General features: G+C 30.2%; 1 protein-coding gene across 10 annotated transcripts in view; it reads left to right on the forward strand.

The window, feature by feature from the left end:
- LOC143046035 (unconventional myosin-XV-like) overlaps positions 1–24,465 on the forward strand; it is a 114,888-nt gene that overhangs the window by 22,044 nt on the left and 68,379 nt on the right. For all 10 annotated transcript variants that reach the window (XM_076218988.1, XM_076218989.1, XM_076218991.1 and 7 more), the window contains exons 4-11: positions 6,088–6,151; positions 7,753–7,862; positions 10,920–10,994; positions 14,056–14,256; positions 17,316–17,379; positions 22,881–22,994; positions 23,717–23,992; positions 24,391–24,449. In XM_076218988.1, the coding sequence (XP_076075103.1) occupies positions 6,088–6,151; positions 7,753–7,862; positions 10,920–10,994; positions 14,056–14,256; positions 17,316–17,379; positions 22,881–22,994; positions 23,717–23,992; positions 24,391–24,449 (963 nt within the window). The remainder of the gene's footprint in view (positions 1–6,087; positions 6,152–7,752; positions 7,863–10,919; positions 10,995–14,055; positions 14,257–17,315; positions 17,380–22,880; positions 22,995–23,716; positions 23,993–24,390; positions 24,450–24,465) is intronic.

Here is a 24,465-nt window from a genome sequence, read left to right on the forward strand (position 1 = left end):
AATTTCTTTCAAAATGGAAAAGAGTTATAAATGAAAATTTGCAAGTTATAATAATGATATCATATTTTTTTACAATATACTTTAAGATCAAACTATCAGATGTGATTATCTTTTCCCCTAAAATTTTCAATTCCATTATAAAATATTTAAAATAGACTGTAAATAGAAAATTGAAATTTAATATAGGTGATATAATTTTGATTGAATTATATCCCAGTTAATATGTTTTCAACAATTATTTAACATTTTTACTTTTTCATGAAATAAAACCCCTAGCAAAATTACATCTATTAATAGGTTAAATTTATACATTTTCTAGTATATTTATATTTAATTAGATGAATGCATAAAATAAATAATTATCATCATTCTTTAAATTAATATCAAGTAGAAACTTGAGCCATAACAGTGATTAATAGCAGTATTATAGTCTTGTAGAGAGTGCCATCTGTTTTCAATTAACCTCAGTCTGGACAGGTCACAGGAAGTAGCATCTACATAGAGGTTGATCATGGGGCCATTTGAAGGATAACACATTTCTAAATACATATATCTGCAATAACTATCACTTTTATTAAACATTTCAAAATTGAACAAATTAATAATTGATTTTCTTTTTTTTTAATATATCACATATTCAAAATTAAGACATATATGCAAGAAGTCATAAGAAGAAATTTTTTCACAGCTCCTCAAACAACCTCATGTATTGCAATACAACAAAATTTGAATTTGGAATAAACAGGAAGATGTGTCTTCTTACTTAAACAAAATGAGAAATTTACATTGGATGTAAAGCAAATGTTTGTTCTTTTCACATTATATTAGAGAAGATGGATCCTTCTGACTGGCATGCATCAATTTCAAAAGATTGCTGTTTGCATGTATTTTGGATTGCATATTCTGGTAAGTACAATCTGATATGCTCTTTTTTCTTCAAAATATTAATGAAATGATTACAACATTATAAATATATAGCTTAATTTTTATTTTTGAAGTCAGAGTAAAAAGAATTAAAAAAACTACATTAAATACTTAATTATGCAAAATATTTCAGTTTGAGTGATTTTCAAAGCTTTACTTTATTTTATGCACTTTAAATTTATTTAGTCTTAATATATTGATCATGATAATTATAACCACACACTTTTAGGAGTAAGCATTTAGCTTCACAATTCTCTGTTTCTTGATTTTGCCAGCAAGACAGTAGAAAAAAGAAAAAGAAATAAGCAGTACGTATATGCATAATGCCATCTGTTTTTTTTTTATTTTCAGATTATAACAAGGGATGCATATCAAATCAGAAGAATCCACCATCTGAAGAAAAACTAAGCAGTAGTAATCAAGAGGGAGGGTTCTGCGGGGATGGAACCCCCCCCCCCCCTAATTTTTTGTGGATCAACCCCTGCTGAGATCATCTTTAAAGGTCAAACAGAACTTTTTGAAGTCCAGCCAGACTTTGTAAAGTCCAGCTGAACTTTATAGAGGCCATATTTTTGCCAGAAATGCCGGCTGGATTTTTTCAGACGTACTTTTATGAAAGTCCAGCTGGACTTTCTGAACCGGACTCCTGCTAATTTAAATATTTCGAGCCGGTTTACGGCTACTTTCGCTGAAAGTCCAGCCGGGTTTTCCATTATAAGACATTCAAAGAAAAGTCCAAATGATTATTATAAGTACGGTTCTCAGTACGGCTACTGTCCAGCTGGAGTACGTGTCATGTTTTTCGTACGGGTTAAAACATCCCCTAGAAAGAATGAGGATATAAACTTTTCTAAACTAGGTTTATACCGATCCTGCTGATCTGGAACCTTTTTTTTATGGTTTAAAAAAATGATGAGAATAAGTTATATTACAGTATTGTATGGTCAAACACTTGAAACAGCCAGATGGTCCCAGACCACAATTATTTCATAGTGCATTTCTTTTAGAACAAAATGAAAATTTAAAAAATCTTTTTAAGAAACTTTTACAGTGTGTTGTACTACTTTTGGGACAAATTAGATCAAAATTATAGAAAACTTCATCGTCTCTAACTCAAAATATGGACAATTTTATGTTTAGGGCGTCTTGAAATCTTTTGACAGCTTCCAAAGTGCTAATTTTAAACCGTTTTCAGCTGGACCAAATCACTACTTTCCTTTAAAATTCTGGACCAAAATTATTTTACAGTGTAATTTCACCCCCCTACTTGCAATTTGAGGCATTAAACATGTAGAAATAAATTTGGAAGGGGTATAAAAATTAATGTCAACACAAGGGACTATATTTGTGAACAACGAAAATTGAGGGACGACAATGGTGGTCTCGGACCAGATGTAGTTGGAATTCAAGACTAAATATTTAACACAAAGCTTTCCAGTTTTTCTCCTGACAAAAGTCTTTCATTGAAGTTATTCATTGTTTGAATGGCTACCTAATGTTTGTGAGTCACACTTTTGTCCAGTTTAATTCCAATTAAGCGGTTTGATAGTGGGGGATTAAGATAATATGATATAAGGAAGTAGGTAAATCTATAAGCTTAATATTTATCATGGATTATATATTAGGATTGCCGGTAGAACATTGTCCTAGTTTCACAAATGGAACAAAAATAGTCTATTAACTGCATGAGATATGAATAAAAGAAAAGCTAGGGTATACATCAATTAGACAGCAACACAACCGCAAAAATCCAGTAGAATATTAAGAGATAATCATATGGTCTTCCAAAATTAAAAAAAAAAATCAAGGTCTACCTACAACTGAACAGTGATGGCCTGTAAGATGGGGCATTTTTCAGATCCGACAAAAATCTTCTTTCTTTTTAAAACTTTTTGTTCAATTATTATTCATGTCTTTTCCCAAAATAAGTCCTGTATAAACAAGAAAAGTATCAAAGGTGTAAAATACAGTCCTCTGATTCTAAAATTTTCCAGATTTATGAAATACTGAAAGAAAAATCTAATCAATGTTAAATATAAATTTTAAAAGAGATAAATGTCACATCATATAACATTGTGCCATTTTATGGTTTCAGAAGAGATGGGCTAATAAAAGAACACCTGATTTAAAAGTAAATGTATAGATTTTGGAGACATATCAAATTCAAAGATAGACAGTTACTTTAAATTCTTATAACTCTTTATGATAAAGCAATCACTTGTTCAAAAAAAGCATGTCTACTGATACACATAATTTTTGAAAAAGTTTAACCCAAATCTTGGAAGCTTTGACATTCATTTAAAGGTTAGACGCTCCCATGTCCCTCAAATGATTTAATCGTTTTAAACAAACTGAAAGAAATGCTATTCGTTTTGTAGATTCAAATTTCATGCTAGTTTATTGAGAATGAATTATAAAAACATATATTCGGGGCAAATGAATTGATTATATTTACTCCAGTAAATAATCTGAAAAGTGTTTGCTTTAAAAAGTAAATTATAGAAACATCAGTATGTTTCACACATTTTATTGCTTTATCAAATTAATCTTATATTATCAAATTAAATATTGGCAAATAGCACTTTATTATTAAAGGATTAAAAAAAATCAGCAGATTTCTAATAGCCAAAAGCGTAGTTTTTTAAATACTTTAAAATGTCTTTTTTCTCATTAATTTTCGTAGCAGAAATAATATATTTCTTTATTGGAAAAGAATATGAAACTATGTGATAAAACAGTTCAAAGTTTTTGTTACCATGGCAGCTTGTCATGCTATATTTGTCATTAGGGCTGTGTGTTGTTCTTTTTTTTATAATTTTTCTGCAGTTTTGGCATTGGTTGTTCTATTTTATGACATTTGTTGTGTAACAGAAGATTTTCTTGCAGTATTGGTAGATCAGTTTATGTTTGTCTGATGAGTTCAATACAACGAATTTATGCTTTGAATTGGACCTTATTTATATTAGAAAAGTTCACTACCTAACTCTGATATTTGTATGTAGGGTAGGTACTTTCTATGAAGCTACTGAGCTACAGCTGAGTTACTCCTAATACATGACACAAGGAGAATGCCACTGGTGACCCATATTTCATAATTCAACAATTTTGCTGAAGGACTGTATGTCTAAGTAAAGCTTCGATTTTTTTACATCGATTTTAGTCACTATAGATAGTAGGTATCATGTGCATTTGAGTGGAGTGTAAAGATTGTCATTATCTTAAAAAAGATGGGCGCTGTGACCTACATTTTCCCAATTCATTGAAATTGACTAAGAATCAGGTTGAAGTTAATACCTCATTTACTTATTATGCATAATTTGATCATGTTGACCAACCCCTGGTTTGGCCTTGAATGTAAGTCAGCATATGGAAAACAAGTAGGTCATCAGAATAGTACATAACTTTTTCAAATTCATTGACTTGAATGAAGTTTAAGGTCAATTTGTTATTTCTGTAACCTATGCATTTTACTGAAATGAGAAAGTTTTGCTTGTTTGTGGGCCTACATGTAATTTCAGCACAGCTGATTTTGGTTTTATTTCTAACCTCTTTTTGAGAGAGGCAATGTTTTAATATGTTGTTCTCTTGGATAGTATTGAAGTGATTTCATGCATTTATCAACATCATACAACAAGAATGATTCTGTTAACAGATATTTTACATAATCAACTTCTTAATAATATATAAGATCTACTTAATTTCTCTTCATAACAAATAACAAACACACAAAAAACATACATGAGGTGAAAACAAGCTGGAATTATATTTTGTAATACAAGCCTGTGAAGTGCTAGATTATTTTGTTCTCTAGCCTATACTTTTCATGTCGCTGTGAAAGGATCTACCAGATGTTTTATTTATTATCCCATCAATACAATTAAAAGAACTTTGAAATCCCTCCATAATCTCCATTACATTATTAAGGTCACCTTTTAAATTCATTCAGTATTACAGTAGCACACCTGAATAATTCTATACAAATAGGAGAAGGATAGAGAACTGAAGATGACAGAGGATAAATAAATATGCCATTGTTAAAATTACCTGGCCCTTTATTAATTATGTTGTTTGTTGTATCTTTATATTTTTTGCTTAGCTGTCAGTCAAAAATTGTCTGGTCGTCAGCATCAATTCTTGTGAGAAAATTTTAATCTGATCCGAAAGAAGGACATGAGATAATTTTTTTTTCAATAGAAACAAAGAAGGAGTTCATAGAACCGTTGAATGTTTAACCTGTATAGACCTGATGTTTTTTTTAAAGTAAAAACACATAAACAGAAAAGTGTTTCTCAAAGCTTATTCACAGGACCGTGCTTGCATAACATATAGTTGGCAAAACACCATAATACAATTGAGAAAATTAATTTAATTGCAAGCATGAGCTTGAACAATACATAAGACTTAACTTTGAATGATAAAAAGTTTTGTAAATCCTAGTCAATAAAGCAGTACAATATCAGTGGCGGATGCAGGAATTTTCGAAAGGGGGGGTGCTAGCCCAGGGCAAAGGGGGGGTGCAGGGGGGGGTGCAAACATATGTCCCGATTCAAATGCATTGATCGGCCAAAATAAAGGGGGGGGTGCGGACCCCCGGAACCCCCCCTCTGGATCCGCCACTGAATATTTCTTCACTTAAGAAAATAAACAAATATATAGTTTAATTTTCATTCATAAAAAGTTGAATCTAATGATTGTTCAAATACACAAAACTCATTTATCTTTACTATTGGTACAAACCTTTCCTAACTTGGACTTAGTAATATTTATTTTAACAGTTTTGACACATAGCGGTAATGGTAGCGGGTATGTCCTGTCTGGAACATATAAATCTTTATTTAAAGAGTCTGACATAAATTATACCTGTCAGATCTATATTATTCATTGTTGATAAAAATCTTACATTCAAATGTGAAAGTGTGAGTAGGGCATGATGCCCTATGGACACAAATTATTGTTATCTGATGTGTCAGACAATTATATGAAAGTCTTATGGGGTTGGAAGTATTCAGATGTTGTGTTTTGTGAATTATTATTTATTATTTAAATGGTTATGGGGTATCCATCCAAATACAAAGGAATATACTCTGCATGTTAGTTGATTGAGCTATATGTTTTATTGTACCTACTGTAAAAGAAAATTTTCATATTTCATTTTCATTGCAGTTTACTTGACGAAGAGGTCATTCTAAAGAATATCAAAGCCAGATATGAAAGAGAACTTATATATGTAAGTCAACAGGACAACAGATGACAGAAAATTGATTCCCTATAGTTCCTTAATTTTCAGTGTCTGATATTACTTGTAGAAATAAATTGATAAGGGTCTGACAACTGCACAAATGTTATTGATTTCATTTGTTACAATAGTGACATATGTCTAAACCATAAATGATGGGGTTATCATCTATCAGACAGAACATAACAACAAATATGATCTTACCTATAATGTAAATGGATCCATCCCTTATGTCAGTCTCTTAATAAGCCTTAGCCCAAGTATAGTCATAAATAGGATTAAAGATATGGCATTGATGTTCAAAATTTAATGTAGAAAAAAATACATACAAAAGTTTATGGAGATTATTTTTTTTATCATCATTCATCCTAACCATACAATAAACTTTTAAAGATATTTATAGGTCAACATACTTTCTTCAAGAAAAGACCGGTGGCTGAGTGGTCTAAGAAGTTCTGCTACTGTAATCACTAGCCAGTCAACACTGAGGTTTTGAGTTCGAACCCCCGTCCACTTGATTCCAATCTTAATTGACTAGGATTGTCAGTTTTCCGATCCAAGGTTGCGGTTTTCTCTGGACACTCTTGCTTCCTCCACAAATAGAAACTTGCCGCCATGAAAAAACCCAAATTGGGCACTTAAAAGTAGCGTTCAGACACCCAACAATCAATCATGAAAAGGCCAAATCTAAACTACGCCAAGACTTGTTATAGATAAATTAAACTGAGGGACTATCAAATGTTCGCCATCAGTTACAAATTCCTTAATAAATCAAAAATACTTAAATAAAGAATCAAAAACATCAGACAGGGGTTATAAATTTGCTCAGGCACATTAAGATATTTGAGTATTTAGCATTATAAACCCCACAACTCTTTTTTAAACTGTTTATAGTGTTAATGTCTAACATGAAATAAGTAAAATTTATATAATGAAGACAAGTAGACTTTCGTTTCCCACAGGACAAGATTTAAATGGAAATAAATGAGAAAAGAAATGCCCTAATTTAAAAACAATAGTGTGTACAGTAGATTGATAACTTTTCTCTTCACCCTTCTGTGTATATAGAGACAAAAATGTCCGACAAACTTTGAAGACTTCTGTGTGTGTTACTATAAACATTAATATACATTGTGGATGGTGTTTTGATGTTTTAAGTTTGCATTGACACTAATTACAGTTCTCTACAACAAATGTTCTTGTACTTTCACAACGATAATAGGATGTAGTTAGGTACTGGAAAATACAAGTTGATGTTATAAAACATTTATCTTGAAGAATTTACATGCTACATATTTCAGGAATTTGTTAGAAATTTTGCAACTTTGATGAGTTTTTTAGCTGCATCTTAACAAATAGAGAAATGTTTATAAAAGGAATGTAAATGGGTTTCTTTCTTGATACATTACATGTAAACAGAAAAATAGAGACTTGTTACTTATATGTTAGCAGTAAAGAAACATTTTTTTGTAGTTTTGTTTCTGGTATAAAAATTAATACATTTAATTCTATTACTAGTTTTCAAATTAGTAGAAATCTTGTATTGCAGAGTAAGGTGAAAGTAAAAAATTCATCAAAACTTTTCTTTTCAGACATTTACTGGGAGTATCCTGGTTTCAGTCAACCCTTATAAGATGTTTAATATCTATGGACTGGATATGGTCAAGAAGTATGAAGGAAGAGCTCTTGGAAATTTACCACCGTAAGTTCTCTACTTTAGAATCAAAAGATTAGTTTTTAATGTATTTTAAGCCATTGAGGGACCTGATAGACCTCAGGGTTTCTAAATGTTGGAACAAGGTCTGAGAGGTATCTTTTCTTGTAAAAAAAATTTGATTTTATAATTACAAAAGTCCAGGACTTCCCATCCTTTACATGGATGCTTTATAAGGACTTACAACATTCTTACACAAGGCTTTTCACTTTAAAAATTGAATTGGTGCTAGACCTTTTATTAAAAAATCAAATTTGAACTATTTGACTGTCAACGCTTGTCCTTATTTGTATGTTATTACTTATAGTTAGTAAGGTATTTTTATGCTTTATTGATTTTGTTGGAGAAATGAGCAGGATTCTTACAATGTTTAATTGGAGAAGGTTTCATAAGGTATAGATATACAGTTGATGATTTTCCCGCCTTGCCAGTTGTAGGCTACAATTTAGGCAAAGCAAATAAATTGCATGAACTAAAAAATTGGCCTTGTATTTTATAATTCTTGATTGTAAACATTAAAAGCCAAAAAAATCAATGTTCTATTGACATAATGTGACTAAGTTCAATGATGTAACTTGGCAATCAAGGCCTTTTGAATATTTACTTCAAACAGATATTTTGGGAAAGGAAATTTGTCAGATACTAGAAAATTTATAAAAAGAATTCAGTTTTACTTGTGATTTGAACTTTCTTTGAAGTTATCTTGTAATCACTAGTACAAATGAACTAACAGCTCATGTTCACAACTAAATATTGTCAAATTGAAAATTTATTGCCCATAAACTATGATAAAATCTGATGTTTTAAAAGTATGCCCAGATAATTTAGAAATACTAAATACGTAATTGGTTTGTACCATTTATTATGTGAACGTTTTGTGTTACGACCAGTTTGGTATTTGAATAGAATGAAATTTAGTAAATAATTTGAAATGGTAAAATTGTTTTCTTTAGATATTTGTACTTAGATGACCATAAATACTTGAGATTTAGACAAGTTCCTAAGTGTTGACATTTTTGACAAATATAGTGGCAGAGAGTTCATGAAATACCTGACATATCTTTACATTGGGATAGTTTATAAATCTTAATATATTATAAAGTACATTTTTAAACTCCTATAATTTTCTTCTGATAGTGTTCATCATGCTAAGATGAAGAGGTATTTTCTTAAAATCAAACAATGTGATATATTCCTTGCATTTTCTCAAATGAAAAGTATTCCTCCAAAAAAAAAAATCCACATTTTACAATCAAAGATATGTACATCTCGTGCATCTTGCCTTTTGTCAAAAATTTAAGTTGTCATAATTTAAATACATAAAAAAAAGATGAATATGTTTACAACTTTCCTGGTATGATAATTTTAGTATGAGAAAAGGAATGATTATCTTGTATCTTACAACAAGAATAAGTAGGATGTTTTGGGGTTAAATTCAGAATTTTAATGGTTTGTTTATAAGATGATTGTCAACCATGAACATTTATTGATATTTTAATGCATTTTATTCTTAACAAATTAAACAACTTTTTTCCATAAATCATAAAAGTATGATACATCTCATATAATATTAAATGATTATAAAAAAATTTCACTGCCTGGTCTTTTTACTTTTTAAATTTGTATAGAATTTTCTAGTTTACTTAATAGTATTCTGTATAAATAAAAGAAACTTGGGATGTAAGGGACGACATCAAAAGTTCAATGATGGACAAAAAAACTTAATTCACATAATTTTTTCACTGAGAGCACAAATATTTTGGCTGCAAACATTACATGAAGTCAATAAAGATGGCTATAATCAATGGTACTATAAAAAATATTGTGGTTGAAGTAACAAGATTCATGTCCATCCTCTGGTGATAGTCTAAAGGCAATATGCTTATATATACTAATCCAGTGGTGGCAAGTTTAGGTGATCTCTTAGTAACTACAATGTATTAAGTTAAAGGAATTTGTATTAGCAGCATGTCCTTAAAAAACATCAAGTATAACATTTGCACCATTGCTTATAACTGCAAAATGAAAAACAATGAAATGTTCTTGTCATTCTTTTCACATTTTGATCCAGAAAATAGTGATTAGAAATGTAAATGCAATCTTGTCTACACTACTGTCATAAATAAATCTGCTGCATAAGAATAGACAATGAAATCAGAACATCAAAGTGTTATTTGCAGAGATGTATAAAGGATTTATTTATAAAGTGAGCCAATAAATACTGATGGTTTTTGATAAATATTTATATGGATAGATTTCATCTTTCTGTCTATTTAAGATCAGCATAGCTTAGTAACACAAAATTTCTTATACAAACAATCTGATTTCTCATGTTTTTTTCACCTGAAAAGAATTTATTACAAAATTCCTTGTAGATCCAGATGTCATGTTGATATCTTGAAGAAATCACTTTAAAGTCTTTTTATTAACTACTCGGGCATTTGACATTTAAAAACCATAAATTAAACTTATTTACGATTTTTATATACAATAACTTCGCAATTTTTCATCATTTTTTTATTTCTTGTAAAATGTTTGTAAATTTGCACCTGTCACTTCAGGTGTCCACTTACACCTATCTTTGTTTACCATAACTGTTTGAGTCATATTTTATTGCTTTTAAACACTTTCTATAAACTATAGCAAATTGAGATATATATTTTTGTAAGAAAATATAGAACCTTTTAAGTGTTTGCTGATATTTGGATGACTATTTGTGGTTTCTATGTAGTACAATGTTAAAGTCACAGGCCAAAAACAAATATGTTGTGTTTCTGTTTACTAGACTAATGCTCTTAATTTATGTCCCAACTTAGATTTTCTTTATTGCCAAAGCCTAAAAATGAAATTCTCAGATCTGTAACTGATTTTATGTAACTAGAGTGCATTTGTGTTTCTCATTTCAGTCATTCTGTCCAATTAAAGCCAAACAGTTGGTCTGACTACATTGTGCAGAACTTTTGTTTACACATGTTGTCTTTTAAACCAAATTTCCAACATTTACAAAATATCATAGCTAAATAAATATAAATTTGTATTTTGCAGACATCTTTTTGCCATTGGTAGTACATCATACAGTAAAATGATGAAGGACCTAGAGAACCAAGTTATTGTTATCAGGTAAATCTTATAATATACAGGTCATAATTACGACCTTCAAACTATACATCTTCAAGTTCTTGTCAATGATGTTGTACTTTTGCCTTGGATTTTCATAGACTATAACACAATGGTTTCAATGATAACTTTGGTTCTGTTTGACAATTTTATCGCAGTAAAATGTTCTAAAGACTCAAAGGAGGGCCATGTAATTGATTTTTGGTTGTATTGTAACAGTATTGCCAATGCAAAATTGAAAAAAAGTGCATTAAAGACTATGATTACATTAATATTTGAAGATGAAGCATTTAGTAAAGTATATAACCAGCAAATATGTCAAGTCTAGATATCTGTCTTCTCATGCATTAAATATACATTTTGAATTTTTCCCTATGGTCATGCAATTATCATTTCATGCCATCCCTTTAAGTTGAAAATACTAAGAGGAGATAATTTCAGATAAAAGTTATTAAAAACACCAAAAAAACAGTGTGAAATGGTGTTGTTGTAGTTAATTGTGTCTTTCAGGTTTTTTATGCTATTTATCTGTGACTATTGGTGTTATAGAATGACATAACGTCATATTTTTGATTTATTTATATCTATCTGACTGCTGTAGTTCAAAATGTAAAAATGAAAGTCAAGGCCTGCCATTATTGGAACTCTGTCATAAATTTGAACAGTTTGACTGAGTGTATGTAGATCACAAGTGTAAATATCTATCAGTTGGTCTCTTGCACTTGTTTTCAAACCAAGTTAAATAAGAACATTTGTTTGTCAGTTTTATTAAATTTACTTGAACTTATAAGGGGTTAAAATTAAGTCTTTGAAAACGAAAGGTTATGTTTTTTATGCAAAGTTATTCTTTAAGATCAAATAGATTCATACCTATAGGAATGCTTTAGAAATTTTCTCTGCATTTTAGATACCAAGAAAGCTTCAATGCCACAATGTTAGATATTGGCATTGACATAGAATTCAGTAGGTGGTCCTCCCAATGCAATATTGTATAAAAGGTGTTTTATTAAATAATACCGGTCTGATACAATCTCTCTATTGTCGCTTATCCTTTGTATATGAGCAATCTTGATACACATTATTGTATAATTGTTGCAACAAAACTTTCAATGAAGTTAAATTACGCAAACTTATTTGATTTGATTCAGGGATTTACTATTAATTTAAGGCACGATAAAACCATATTAAACTGTACAATATGTTTGTCTGCCTTTAAATTGATTTTGGTACATGATAAGGCATTTGGTGTTTAATGGCTCCAAAATGGTTAATCTGACTTTCATTCAGAAGAATAAGATAGCTATACTTTGATTGCATGGTTTATTACATACATTTAAGGTATTAAATTGTAACAAGATGGTTCTTTGTCGAAGAGAAACTTCTTAAAGGAAAAGAAGTCTGCTAAGTTATTTCTAAGCTCTATTGATTAATTGTTGATATTTTGAGGTTTTTAAAACATTGGCAGACTTCCAGAACCATAAAAGAAACATTTAAAAATTTCTCTGTTGACACAACATGATATCCATTTAAAGGATTATTTTTTTAAACAGTGTATTAATACTTAGATCTTGAACTTTAGAATATTTTAATGAATGTCTTTGACAACTTCCTATCAAAACAAAAATATCAATCCCATTACTGCAATCTTTCTTTCATTAAACTTTACCAATTTACAATTATATACATGTAACTTTTTGATGTGACATTTTAGTTCTGATAGTAAGATTCGTGAGAAATTTAATCTTCCCTTATAATTTCCATAAATATAATGCTATTCCAGTTATTGCATAATATTCATAGATATATAATTCTGTCAAACCTAATAAATCAAGAAAAGTAAGCAATATGGAATATGTACCTATTCTTATATATCTAACAAAGCATCTTGGTCTATGCTGCATGATGAAATATTCATCATTAAAAATGCCTTTGAAGATTTGAAACCTACACAAAAAAGTCCAAGTTTTCTTTTCTTTTTAATTTAGTACATTAATTCGATTTAATTAGATTTTTTATATAAATGTTATGAAACTTATACACAATGCTTATTACCACAAAACACTGATCAAGATTGAATTTGGTGGCGTCACTTTTACCATTCTTGAGTTATGTCCCTTTATAACTTTATATGCAAACAAGTGCATTATCTGTGTTCCTTGGACTCACTCTCCATTTATTTTATGTATATGAACATAGGATTTCAGTAGAATGTTAAGTAAATGGCTTTTATACAAATTTATTTAACATTGTGCAAGACTTGTTTTCAGTGACAAATTGACTGATTTAAAAATTGCAAACACTGACACAAACGTCACTTTACTGTCTAAACATTTGTCAAGCACTTACATCATAATATTAATTTACAGTTGTTTGAAATCTAGAAATCTTTTAATGAATTGGACATAGACCACGAAATCTGTGACACCAATAACATATTCTCTGCTAGAAACAGCTGCAACAACTCACAAGATTTCTGACATTAGACATGTACATAAATATTGTCTTGGGTTAAGCTAGTTTTATGATTACTCAACTGTCCCCCCTACGTTTAGAAAAGTGTGTCCCCAAAATCAAGTAGGTTTATATAAAATATAAGAACAGTAACACCTTGTTAAAAATCTGATGTATGATTATTGTTATATTCGTACAAGCTGCATAGTTATGGGGAAAATATCATTGTTATTCATACCTGCCAACTTTTCAAAATTCCCATGGGGGTTTTACGTGCACAATAACTCTCATAGTCCTACAAAACCTTGAAGGGGGCCTGCAAATGTATTTTAATGTTGTTTTTTTTTTTGCTTCTTCACACTTCTTACAAGCCTTAAGCTATTGTTAATCAGTGGTTTTGTTTAAAATTGTGGTTACAATTGCTCTTTCAAAATTTCCATTTAGGAGCCTCCATGGGGGAAATCCCTGCAAATAGTGACAGTTGGCAGGTATAGTTATTGTTCTTCCTGAAAGATAGTAAATATTTGTGCCTATGGTTTTTGCTGTCCAAGTAATTTGTTAAATATTTATATGATTATGATTTTATAACTTGTTTGGTTTCTTTCTATTACAGTGGAGAAAGTGGTTCTGGTAAAACAGAGGCAACAAAGTTAGTGATGCAATATCTGGCTGCTGTCAACAAGAATGGGAACAATCTGATCACTGAACAGATCCTGGAGGCTAATCCACTCTTAGAATCATTTGGAAATGCAAAGACAATTCGCAATGACAATTCTAGTAGATTTGGAAAATACATTGAAGTGTTCTTTAAGAGGTGACTTACATTATGAAATTATTTTTTTTTTAATATATGAACAGGGTTAAAACTTGTTTCATTGACATCTCCTTATTTTATATAAAAAGTATATTAAGTGAATTCATTATTTTTCATGGAATACCAATTTTTGAGGATTTCGTGGGTACAAGTGAACAGCAAATTTGAATGTTCAACAAATTACAAATTTTCTATAGTCTTGTTTGCACACTTTTGCAAAGCACAAAACCAAATATCCCCTAAAATGCTAGTTTTCCTCAATCTATGAAAAAAAGTACCCACAAAAATGAATAAGTCCACAAGAAACCAGACTCAATCAGTTACCACTTGAATTCTAATGACAGAAAGTTATTTGAACCATACATAGTTAAATGTATTATCACACAGATTCTAGAAAAAAGAAAAATAATGCATTTGAAAAAAATTAAACAACCTTTCTTGTTGATATTTTGAAGTAATTAATTTGTTGAAACTAAATTGACCTGCATATGAATTATACACAATGTTAAAATTAAATGGATTGAAAGAGACAATGGACAGTATTTAAAACAAAGACCATGTGTATATTCAATTATTCCTTAACACAACAAGATAGTTAAGTACTGTTGTATTGAATGGTTTAAACAAAGACATGACATATTTAATTCAGTGTTAAAACAATCATTTTATAAACAATTCAGAAATATACAATTACCTGGAAGACAATGTTTACGAATCATATGTCACCTTAAACTAGACATAAATTAGCCCTAAATTCTCAACTGAGATATTCGTAAGATAAACTAACTTGTTAGACATGTTACACCAATTAAAACATTTCTTTGTTACTGAAATTTATATCTGGATTTAAGATCGGCAGTTTATTTATTGTTGATAAAGTAAGGTTACAAACATCAACAAGAATATATTTACATTCTTCTCTTGTACTGTATAATCTGTTTGTGACCCTAAAATCATTTTCATGTTTCCACATTATATGGACAATTTAGTAAATACAATAAATTCAAAGGATATGGTGTATCCATCAATCACAAACAATCAGTACAAGCACAGCAAAAACAAACAAAAAGCAAAGGATCAGCACTCTTATTGCTGTTCTTCATCTTAAAGTCACAGTCAGGTGTTAACCAATAATTAGCTTATGTTTTATTTTATTGAACTGTTTTGAAAAGTTTAATGATTTGTAAACATTTGTGTTTACTAACTGGAAAGCAAAAACTTAAAACTATAATTGGAAATCTGACTGCAGAAATTTTACCAAAATTATAACTATGCAATAATTAAAACCAGTAGTACCAAAATCAATGTTTGATTACCTTTTTCTTAAAACAAAACCCAGGGGTCGACTCGGCTAGAGAAATATGGTAGTCAATGAGCTGCTTTAGTTGGTAGTAAAAGCTTTGTTTATATGGGGTGTTCCTTTAGCTAGACAGGATATGTAAATCTGCAGCTACTCTGGTCAGAATGCGGTCGTTAAATTGGATGATTGTGTAACCCAAGTGCCACTTGCTCTGTATGTTAAAGAAACAATGTACCGTAATAGCATCTAAGGTTCTGTTGTTGGCCTGTTGCAAGGGAGATTTTTCTGACCTCCTTATTTCCAGTGGCATTTGAAATTTCCTGCTTTTATCCATTCCATCCCACATTGCTGTTCCTACCTATTGTAATTTTTTTTTTTTAGTAAATATAAGAATGTATAGGATATGGGGTATCAATCTATGACACACTATCAGTGCATCCCCGGCAAAATATGCTCCCAATTATTTATCTTTATTTGGCCTCCAAATTTGTTTCATTACAAATTTAATAGTGAAAGTGCATTTTTAACCGGATTTTTGTGACAAAAATGTCGGTTATTGATTTGGGGATGTACGGCGGGCGGGCGGGTGGGCGGTAATCAAATGTTGTCCGTGCATTAACTCATGAACCGTTCAACCAAAGCTTTTAAAATTTTAATATGTTGTTACTGACAACTAAATGAAGGTCAAGTTCAATAATGGCGATTTTGACTTTTACCGTTCAGGAGTTATGGTTCTTGAAAGATTGAAAAATGGAGTTTCCAGTCGTGTCCGTGCATTTACGCATGAACTGTTCTACCTAAGCTTCCCAAATTTTTAATATGTTGTTACTGATGACAAAATGAAGGTCAAGTTCACTAATGGCGATTTTGACTTTTACCGTTCAGGAGTTATGGTTCTTGAAAGATTGAAAAATGGAGTTTCCAGTCGTGTCCGTGCATTTACGCATGAACTGTTCTACCTAAGCTTCCCAAATTTTAATATGTTGTTACTGATGACAAAATGGAGGTCAAGGTCAATAATGACGATTTTGACTTTTACCATTCAGGAGTTATGGTTCTTGAAAGATTGAAAAATGGTGTTTCCAGTCGTGTCCGTGCATTTTCTCATGAACCATTCAACCAAAGCTTTTGAAATTTTTATATATTGTTACTGATGGCAAATTAGAGGTCAAGTTCAATAATGACGATTTTGACTTCTACCGTTCAGGAGTTATGGTTCTTGAAAGATTGTGAAATGGCGTTTCCATTCACGTTGTTGCATTTACTCATGAACCATTCAATCTAAGCTATTCAAATTTTAAGATGTTGATACTGATGACAAAATGGAGGTCAAATTTGATATTGACGATTTTCACTTTCACCATTCATCAGTAATGGTTCTTGTGATATTGCCAGGACACAAATAAATATTAATAAATCCGGTTTGCTGTCGTTGTGACAGCCTCTCGTATTTTATAGTTTTGTGACTTTTATGTAATAAAACCAAAGAATACAAATATGATAGATAGCTTTTATAAAGCACTTTTGTACCATGATGTGCCTAATGAGATTTGTGCAAAATTTGCTAAGTCACTATCTGTGATGTTGCTTAAAACTTACAAAATACTGCATTCAGTATATAATTAAACATGGTTTACAGGAGGTCATAATTTCAAACTGTGTGGCCTGTCTGATAATCTTACAAATAAATGTTGTATTGTTTAATATTTGTATTAAATCCAAAATAACCTACTTATTTTGATCTTTTTTTTTTTTACAGTGGTTCAATGGTTGGAGCTAGAACATCAGAGTACCTCCTTGAAAAGTCACGCATTGTAACTCAGGTGGGTACACTTTAAATTCGCCACACAAATAATCCTTACAAAAGTGTCATTTATATTTAAATAACAGAAGATTATAAACTTATCTTTTTAAAAAATAACAATTCTTTTGTTGGTTAAGAATAAAAATAAATCCCTGCTGCAGGACAATTTGATGGGTAATAGGTATTTTACAGATTGCTAATAGTTATTCTTACATTAACCATTCCTTCAAGGTCAGAGGTTATAATGATTTATCTGGTTTTATTCTTGTGTAAGTGTCATCAGTGTTCTTTTTACTCAACCTCAGTTTGATTCTAGAAAAAAAAATTGACTCACCCGGTCCGAAGCAGCATTAAACAGTATAGTTTTAAATTGGTAGATTATTATACCCCCGCTTTAAAAAAGGGGGGTATACTGTTTTACCTCTGTCTGTCCGTCCGTCCGTCCGTCAGTCAGTCCGTCAGTCCGTCCGTCAGTCCGTCCGTCAGTCAGTCCGTCAGTCAGTCCGTCCCATGAAACTTTCGTCACATTTTTCTCAGGAACTACACATCCACCCTTTCTGTAATTTGGTATCAACATTTATATATGTTAGCCATACCGTGTGATGCGTTTTCAGATTCATCACTTGACAACTTCCTGTTTACCGAACACTTGCATATTTTTACACTATTAATATTATCCACTTGCGGCGGGGGTATCATCAGTGAGCAGTAGCTCGCAGTTTCACTTGTTGTATCTGTTTCCAGTTTTAAGCTTAACCATTATCTGAAGTTGCATTGCAAATTTAAACCAAACATGGTTTTTGCTCATTGTTGAAGTCCTTACAGTGACCTATTATTGCTATCTTCTGTGTATTTTGTTCTGATGGAGAGAGGGCTCATTGGCAATCAAATCATATCTTCCTATTTTTATAATGGCTACATTAATCTTCAGGATACCTTGTACATTCTGGTCATGTGGATCAGCTTAAACATTTTCAGTTAATGAAAGTAGAAAATAAGAAGTGAATTGACCATACACATAATTAAAAAAAAAAAGATTTCTGAAATTGCTGCAAACTGACAATTGTGTCAACTGGGGAATTCTGGAACATGATATTTTTTTTACTACCTACACAAATTCTCAAATTGCCTCAGTGATGATTACACATGGTCACCACTGCTAATTTATCAGCAAAAAGTTCGATGACAAAAATGATACATTAAAGGGATAATAGAACAATCCAAAATATATTAAAGTACAATATACCACATAAGCTCCTCCACAAAAAAAAAAAACCACCCCAAAAACAAACAACACATGGTATGGTTATGAATATAAGAAAGGAGATACAAAGGCATTACATTATATCAAGTTTAACATGGTAATTTTTTACACTTTGTCAAGTACAAAATGTACTACAGGCTATTATGGGCCTCTAGTTCTCTGTAATCTAAGCTTGGAAGTAAACATGCATAATTAATTTAATGTCATATGTCACACCTAATAATGATAATAACTATGTATGAAAAAATTATATGTATATAAACATAATCTACTTTATATAAGTCGACCACAAATCAATGCCTCCCAGGATAAATGGTTAAAAACAAACGAAATGTCCTGACCGTTCATGGCAATAATTAACCATTTTGATAATTAATTGAAGCAGTAGTAATTAGAAATATAGACAATAGTGTCTTCTCATTGTTTTAAATGTTTAAAATTAAATAACTTGTCAGTGTACCTGTCTTTTTTAAATGTCGTGAATTGAACCTGAAATATCATGTGTTAAACAAGTTTAAAATTTTAATACACAAATATGAAGCTTCTATTAGCCTTACTTCCACCACTACCGATAATTTGATATGGTTCCTGTCGTCTGGCTGTGGGAAAATTGTTAAAAATTATCAATTTCCATGGCTTTAATTTCAATTGTAAAAATTTCAATATTTCAACAATGATATTCTGATGAAGAAATAGTTTATTAAGATAAAGATTATAATAAATGTTTTGTTGTTTAGAATTTCATTTATATTTCATCAATACCTCTATAGGAAAAAGATATATAGCCCCTTTAAATTCAACAGAGCAAGAGGTCTGGTCTAGTTTTTACGAACATAATTAGCTTTACTGATGAATTCTGTAAATATTATAACTACAATTATGGATATCCAGAGATAACAGCATTTCCTGTTACCGAAAGATCTTTAATTTCATTACATAATTTTCCATTTATTCAAAATAGTGAACAAGGAAAAAGTTCTATCTTTTATAACTAGTTTTAAAACATTATTACATGTATTGTTCTTTACAAAAAAATATTTTGAATAATCATTGCTTTGTTTTATTATAATAATTGAAAAATAAATGTTAAAATGTGCAAGACATTCTGAAGGATTCCTGTCTGCAGATCTAGATATTGTTGATTAAGCAAAATTGCACCTTATCTATCCATATGTTCATCTACACATTTACTCAGAAACAACTTAAACCAGAATGACTGTATTTGGTCAGCACTTTGACAGTGATAAGTTGTAATGTGTGAGCACTTTAGAGATCCGTTTGATTCCTTCTTTCTGTTTACCAGTACTCTTCAATTTTTCAATAGTCTTGAAATTTGTCATCACACATATTTCTAATACATAACTAAACAGGATGACTTCATAATTGGTTATCAGGTTGACAGTGATGAGTTGTACTTGTGTGTGCATTTTTCTAGAACTGTCAGACATCTACTTCCTGTTTTCGTGTACTTTGAATGACGAACGTGGGCATGCTTAGCACGACAACATGTGCATTTATGTTTAATTTATCACTTACTAAATGATAGTTAGTAGGAGTATGTATGTCATAAAGAGATTTTATAATTCTTTTATTTATTTTTCTTGAATGAAATTGCAAAATTCTCTCTCATAACAGAACATTATATAGTTACTTGCACTTAAAAGTTTCTTTAAGAAATAATTAATTTTCAAAACCTGAATGAACTGTCCCAAATAAGGTTGATAAAAGAGGAAAATAATACTACTTGTCCTCAAAAAAAAATAATAGCATCCAAAGAATAAATATAAGAAGTGAAATGTATATCCCCAATTGTTTGTATAAATGTCTTGTCCTAAAGGCTGTGAAATTTTACACCATATTTGTTGATCGTAAGATACAACCACATTCTATTATGTTTATCTAATAGTTTTTACTGAAAACCCCATTAAATCAACAATGAGGTTATAATGTATTCATAATTGAACCTATTTATTGTGGATAATTCCATTAAGGGTTGTTTGAGTCTAGATGGAAATATTTTTTTTATTCATTCCGTGCTCACTCAAACATGTACAATGATGTTTACCAATGATTTGTTTTCCTTCATATGTTCATGCACTACCCAACAAAGTGTATATCAAATCAAAAGAAGTTATTTGATGTTCATCCAACTGGATCATAAACATGGAGCCACTTTTAGACATACTTGTAAATAAAAATGTACGGGAAAATTTCAAGACTGTGCATAGATGCTAGATTTGCAATGCAGAGTTGTTGGAACCTCAATGTATCAAGTTATGATTGTTATTTCATGAATGTCCAGTGGAAAGTAGTTCATGCATATTCAGGATAACAAGGCAATTTGGCCATTATTTTATCGTTTGTTTGCCCAACATTTTTGCATGCATCAATATTGAATTCTTGAAAAATGTTAGTCATACCAAAATCAGAAAATTGTGATTTACAATGTTGGTGCATCTTAAAACTTATTTTGATGGGAGGGTATAGGTTTTTATTCTGACACCTAATTTTAAAGAAAATAATATATATGAAGAATTGAAAAATGTCAAAGAAATATATGAATGAAATTTTTCTCAACCAGTAATCAAAATTCAAGTATCAACCTCCTCAAAACATTCAAATTTCATTTATGATGAAATAATTTTCTAGCCATGCATGAAGGATAAAAAGCCAAACCAACTTCATTATAATTAAATGGTTGGTCCCAGATAATAAATATTTGAAATTTGTAAATATAAGTCAGGATAAAACCTTAAATACTATCCATTTAAGAGTATTTGATAAAGTGGACATCTCCTTTAGAAAACCTAAACAATTCTTTTCAAGTGAATTCAGATTTTGATTAATTATTTAAAAGAATTTAAATAAAATGATATTTTTGAATGTAATATAGGTTGGCAATATAAGTTTAAATAAACGAAAATATTTATCAATGACTGCTCAAGAATAGGTTTTCTTTGTTAGATTAACAAAAATACAGTGATTTGCTGTCGACTCCAATAGACAGTTTATCAAACTCTTAATTGAAAATATCTGTTGTAACATACAATTTATAAACCATGTCATTAACAAATATTTGATTTACAAATATATTCATAATGTTTTTTGGTCCACTTATGAAACTTACTTGAAGTATTTATTTTGTGCAAGTGCAGTAAATGAGCAACAACTCTTTTAAAACTGTTTTAGTTGTTAAGAACATATATTTGTTTACAATTTTATTACTCAAATAAATCATAGCAAACCAATCCATTTACACCTAGATTGTGTTTCATGATTAGAATTTGTTCACATCTTTTTATAACAAGAAAGTTTTTTGATGATTTCTATTTGTTAAAGATGCAATTATTATGCTTCTTGTTATGCTTGGTAAAAGATGACAGAAATAAGTATAAAAGTAAACAAAATTTAAAGATATTTAAAAAGTTCATCAAAAGATTCTTGTCAAAGTAATATGTTTGTACTGGGACAGATCATTTGACTTATTTGCTAAAGTGCTTAATAAAGCAACTGTTTAATGTTTACTTAAGTTTATACAGGTTAACTGAAAAAAAAAAATATATGGACAAAATGTAGATTTATCAATAATATTTTGATTTCATACCCTGCCGAGTAATAAAGTTCAGTTGTACTCTACTAATATAGATTAAGCTTTTGATTACAGTCCTTTTGAGAAAAGTTAAATAGTGACACTGGATATTTTAGTGGAAAATTTAAAACTTTTAGTGACCAGTTTTAGCACCAAAATTATAGTCCATTTTAACATTTGATTAATCCATGCATCTGCATTTTCTTTATCTTATTAAATCCAAACTTCTTAATTGAAAAGTATTGGTTTGGTTAAACCTGGAAATAACAAAGATGTAACATGTGGCAGATTTTATTATCACATCACCAATTTATTAAGGCCAAGAAAAGGACATCATCCTGAACATGCATGAAAATCTTTTCCACTGTTAAGTGATTAGATTGAAGTTGTAAGAGAGTTGCTGTTAGAGATGAATTGCCTAAAACTGTCATTCAGTATAGTCTTCACTAATTGTTTTTTTACCAACACCTGAAAAATAGTAGTATACCAACAGTAAGACTTCAGACATTGTAATACAAATGGAAACTTTGATTAATAACCAATAAAAGTCTACCAGAATACCAAGTATGTTAGCTGCTTTCATTATACAGCATTTGGTTGCCATGAGAATATACTTTCTTATAGAAAATTAAGAAACTTTTACTGACATATTTTCTTTATTTTGTAGGCACCAGATGAAAGAAACTACCATGTGTTCTATGAAATTTTAGCTGGTATGACAGAAGATGAGAGAAAGAAATATGGTTTACAGACAGCAAATAAATACTTTTATTTAAATCAGGTAAAAAGTAAAAGAAATGCTCATTATACAATTATTGTCTTTTGATGAGATATGGTATTCACAAAGGCCAACAACCAAGTGTAAATGTCATATCTCTGATGTTGAAAAATCATTGTATCAACTGAAATCAAAAGTCAATGATTGTTTTACTATATTTTATTTTCTCTAATTTTCTAGTATATGGTTAAGATACTTTCATAGCTTCTCCCTGGTCTTATACTTTATATATCATCTGCTTTTGCAATAGCTAAATTTTCATAAGTTGAAATATTCAGTAAAATTTACCTAAAAAAATACACCTTAAACAGGTAGAAAATTAAAGAAGAAAAAACCCAGGAATTTACATTACGTCATAAACCTACGTCATTGAAGTTGCCTTTGAATATCTATATTTAGGTGCACAGAGGCTGTTCCAAATCTTATATTAACCTCTCATAATTTTTACAGTGGCGAATATAATGTTTTATTCAAGAGGATTTCCTATGCTTTTATCAAATGAGAAAACCATGAATTTGTGGTCATATAATGATAACTATTAATGATAGCAGTTGATTTAAGTGGTATTACATATTTGTTTTTAAAGCTTTGAATATAAAATAGCTATGAAATGATATGTCTACAATTACATTCACAATTCCTTAAATACAATTAATGAAAAATATTGCTACCATGTCACAATTTGCCTCTATGATATTAATGTATAATATTTCATTTATTTCAAGGGAGGCAACTGTGATATTTCTGGTCGGAATGACGTAGAAAACTATCGTGTATTAACTGGAGCTTTTCATGTGTTGAACTTTGAAGGAAATGAAAAGGAAACAATATACAAAATCTTAGCTTCTGTTTTACATTTTGGAAATATATTTTTCAAACGAGTACATGACTCTTCCCATGATACTGTGTTACTGGGAAACGATGCTGAGATCAAATGGATATCACATCTCTTACAACTGTCTGAGGATTGGCTGAAACAGGCTCTTACTAGCAAAGTCACGGTAAGTACAATTAGTGTCTGAGGATTGGCTGAAACAGGCTCTTACTAGCTAAGTCACAGTAAGTAAAACATTAACAGGCTCTTACTAGCACAGTCACGGTAAATGAAATTAGCATAATATATATTAAACGATAATACATGTAGTGAGAAGATATATTAATTAGGTTATGTGGAACATGTAACATTTCTCCTGAAAATTTTCAATATATGCTCTATTGGCTATTTATCATTGAAAAGTACATAAATTTCAACTGAGAATTTGTTTGAGCAGGTTTACAAAATCTAGGAGCCTATATTAGCCATTATGACAGTAATAACTTAACAGATGCTCTAAACATGAAGAATTATTCTTTGAAAATAATTGTTCATCTGAACTAAAATTTGTATTGTGTTTTACAGGAGACTAGAGGAGATAGAGTTGTTTCACCATTCAACATAGATCAAGCTTTAGATTCAAGGTAAGTATGTCCTTCA

The sequence above is a fragment of the Mytilus galloprovincialis genome, chromosome 9 (genome assembly GCF_965363235.1).
Source record: "Mytilus galloprovincialis chromosome 9, xbMytGall1.hap1.1, whole genome shotgun sequence".
Taxonomy (NCBI): Eukaryota; Metazoa; Mollusca; class Bivalvia; order Mytilida; family Mytilidae; genus Mytilus; species Mytilus galloprovincialis.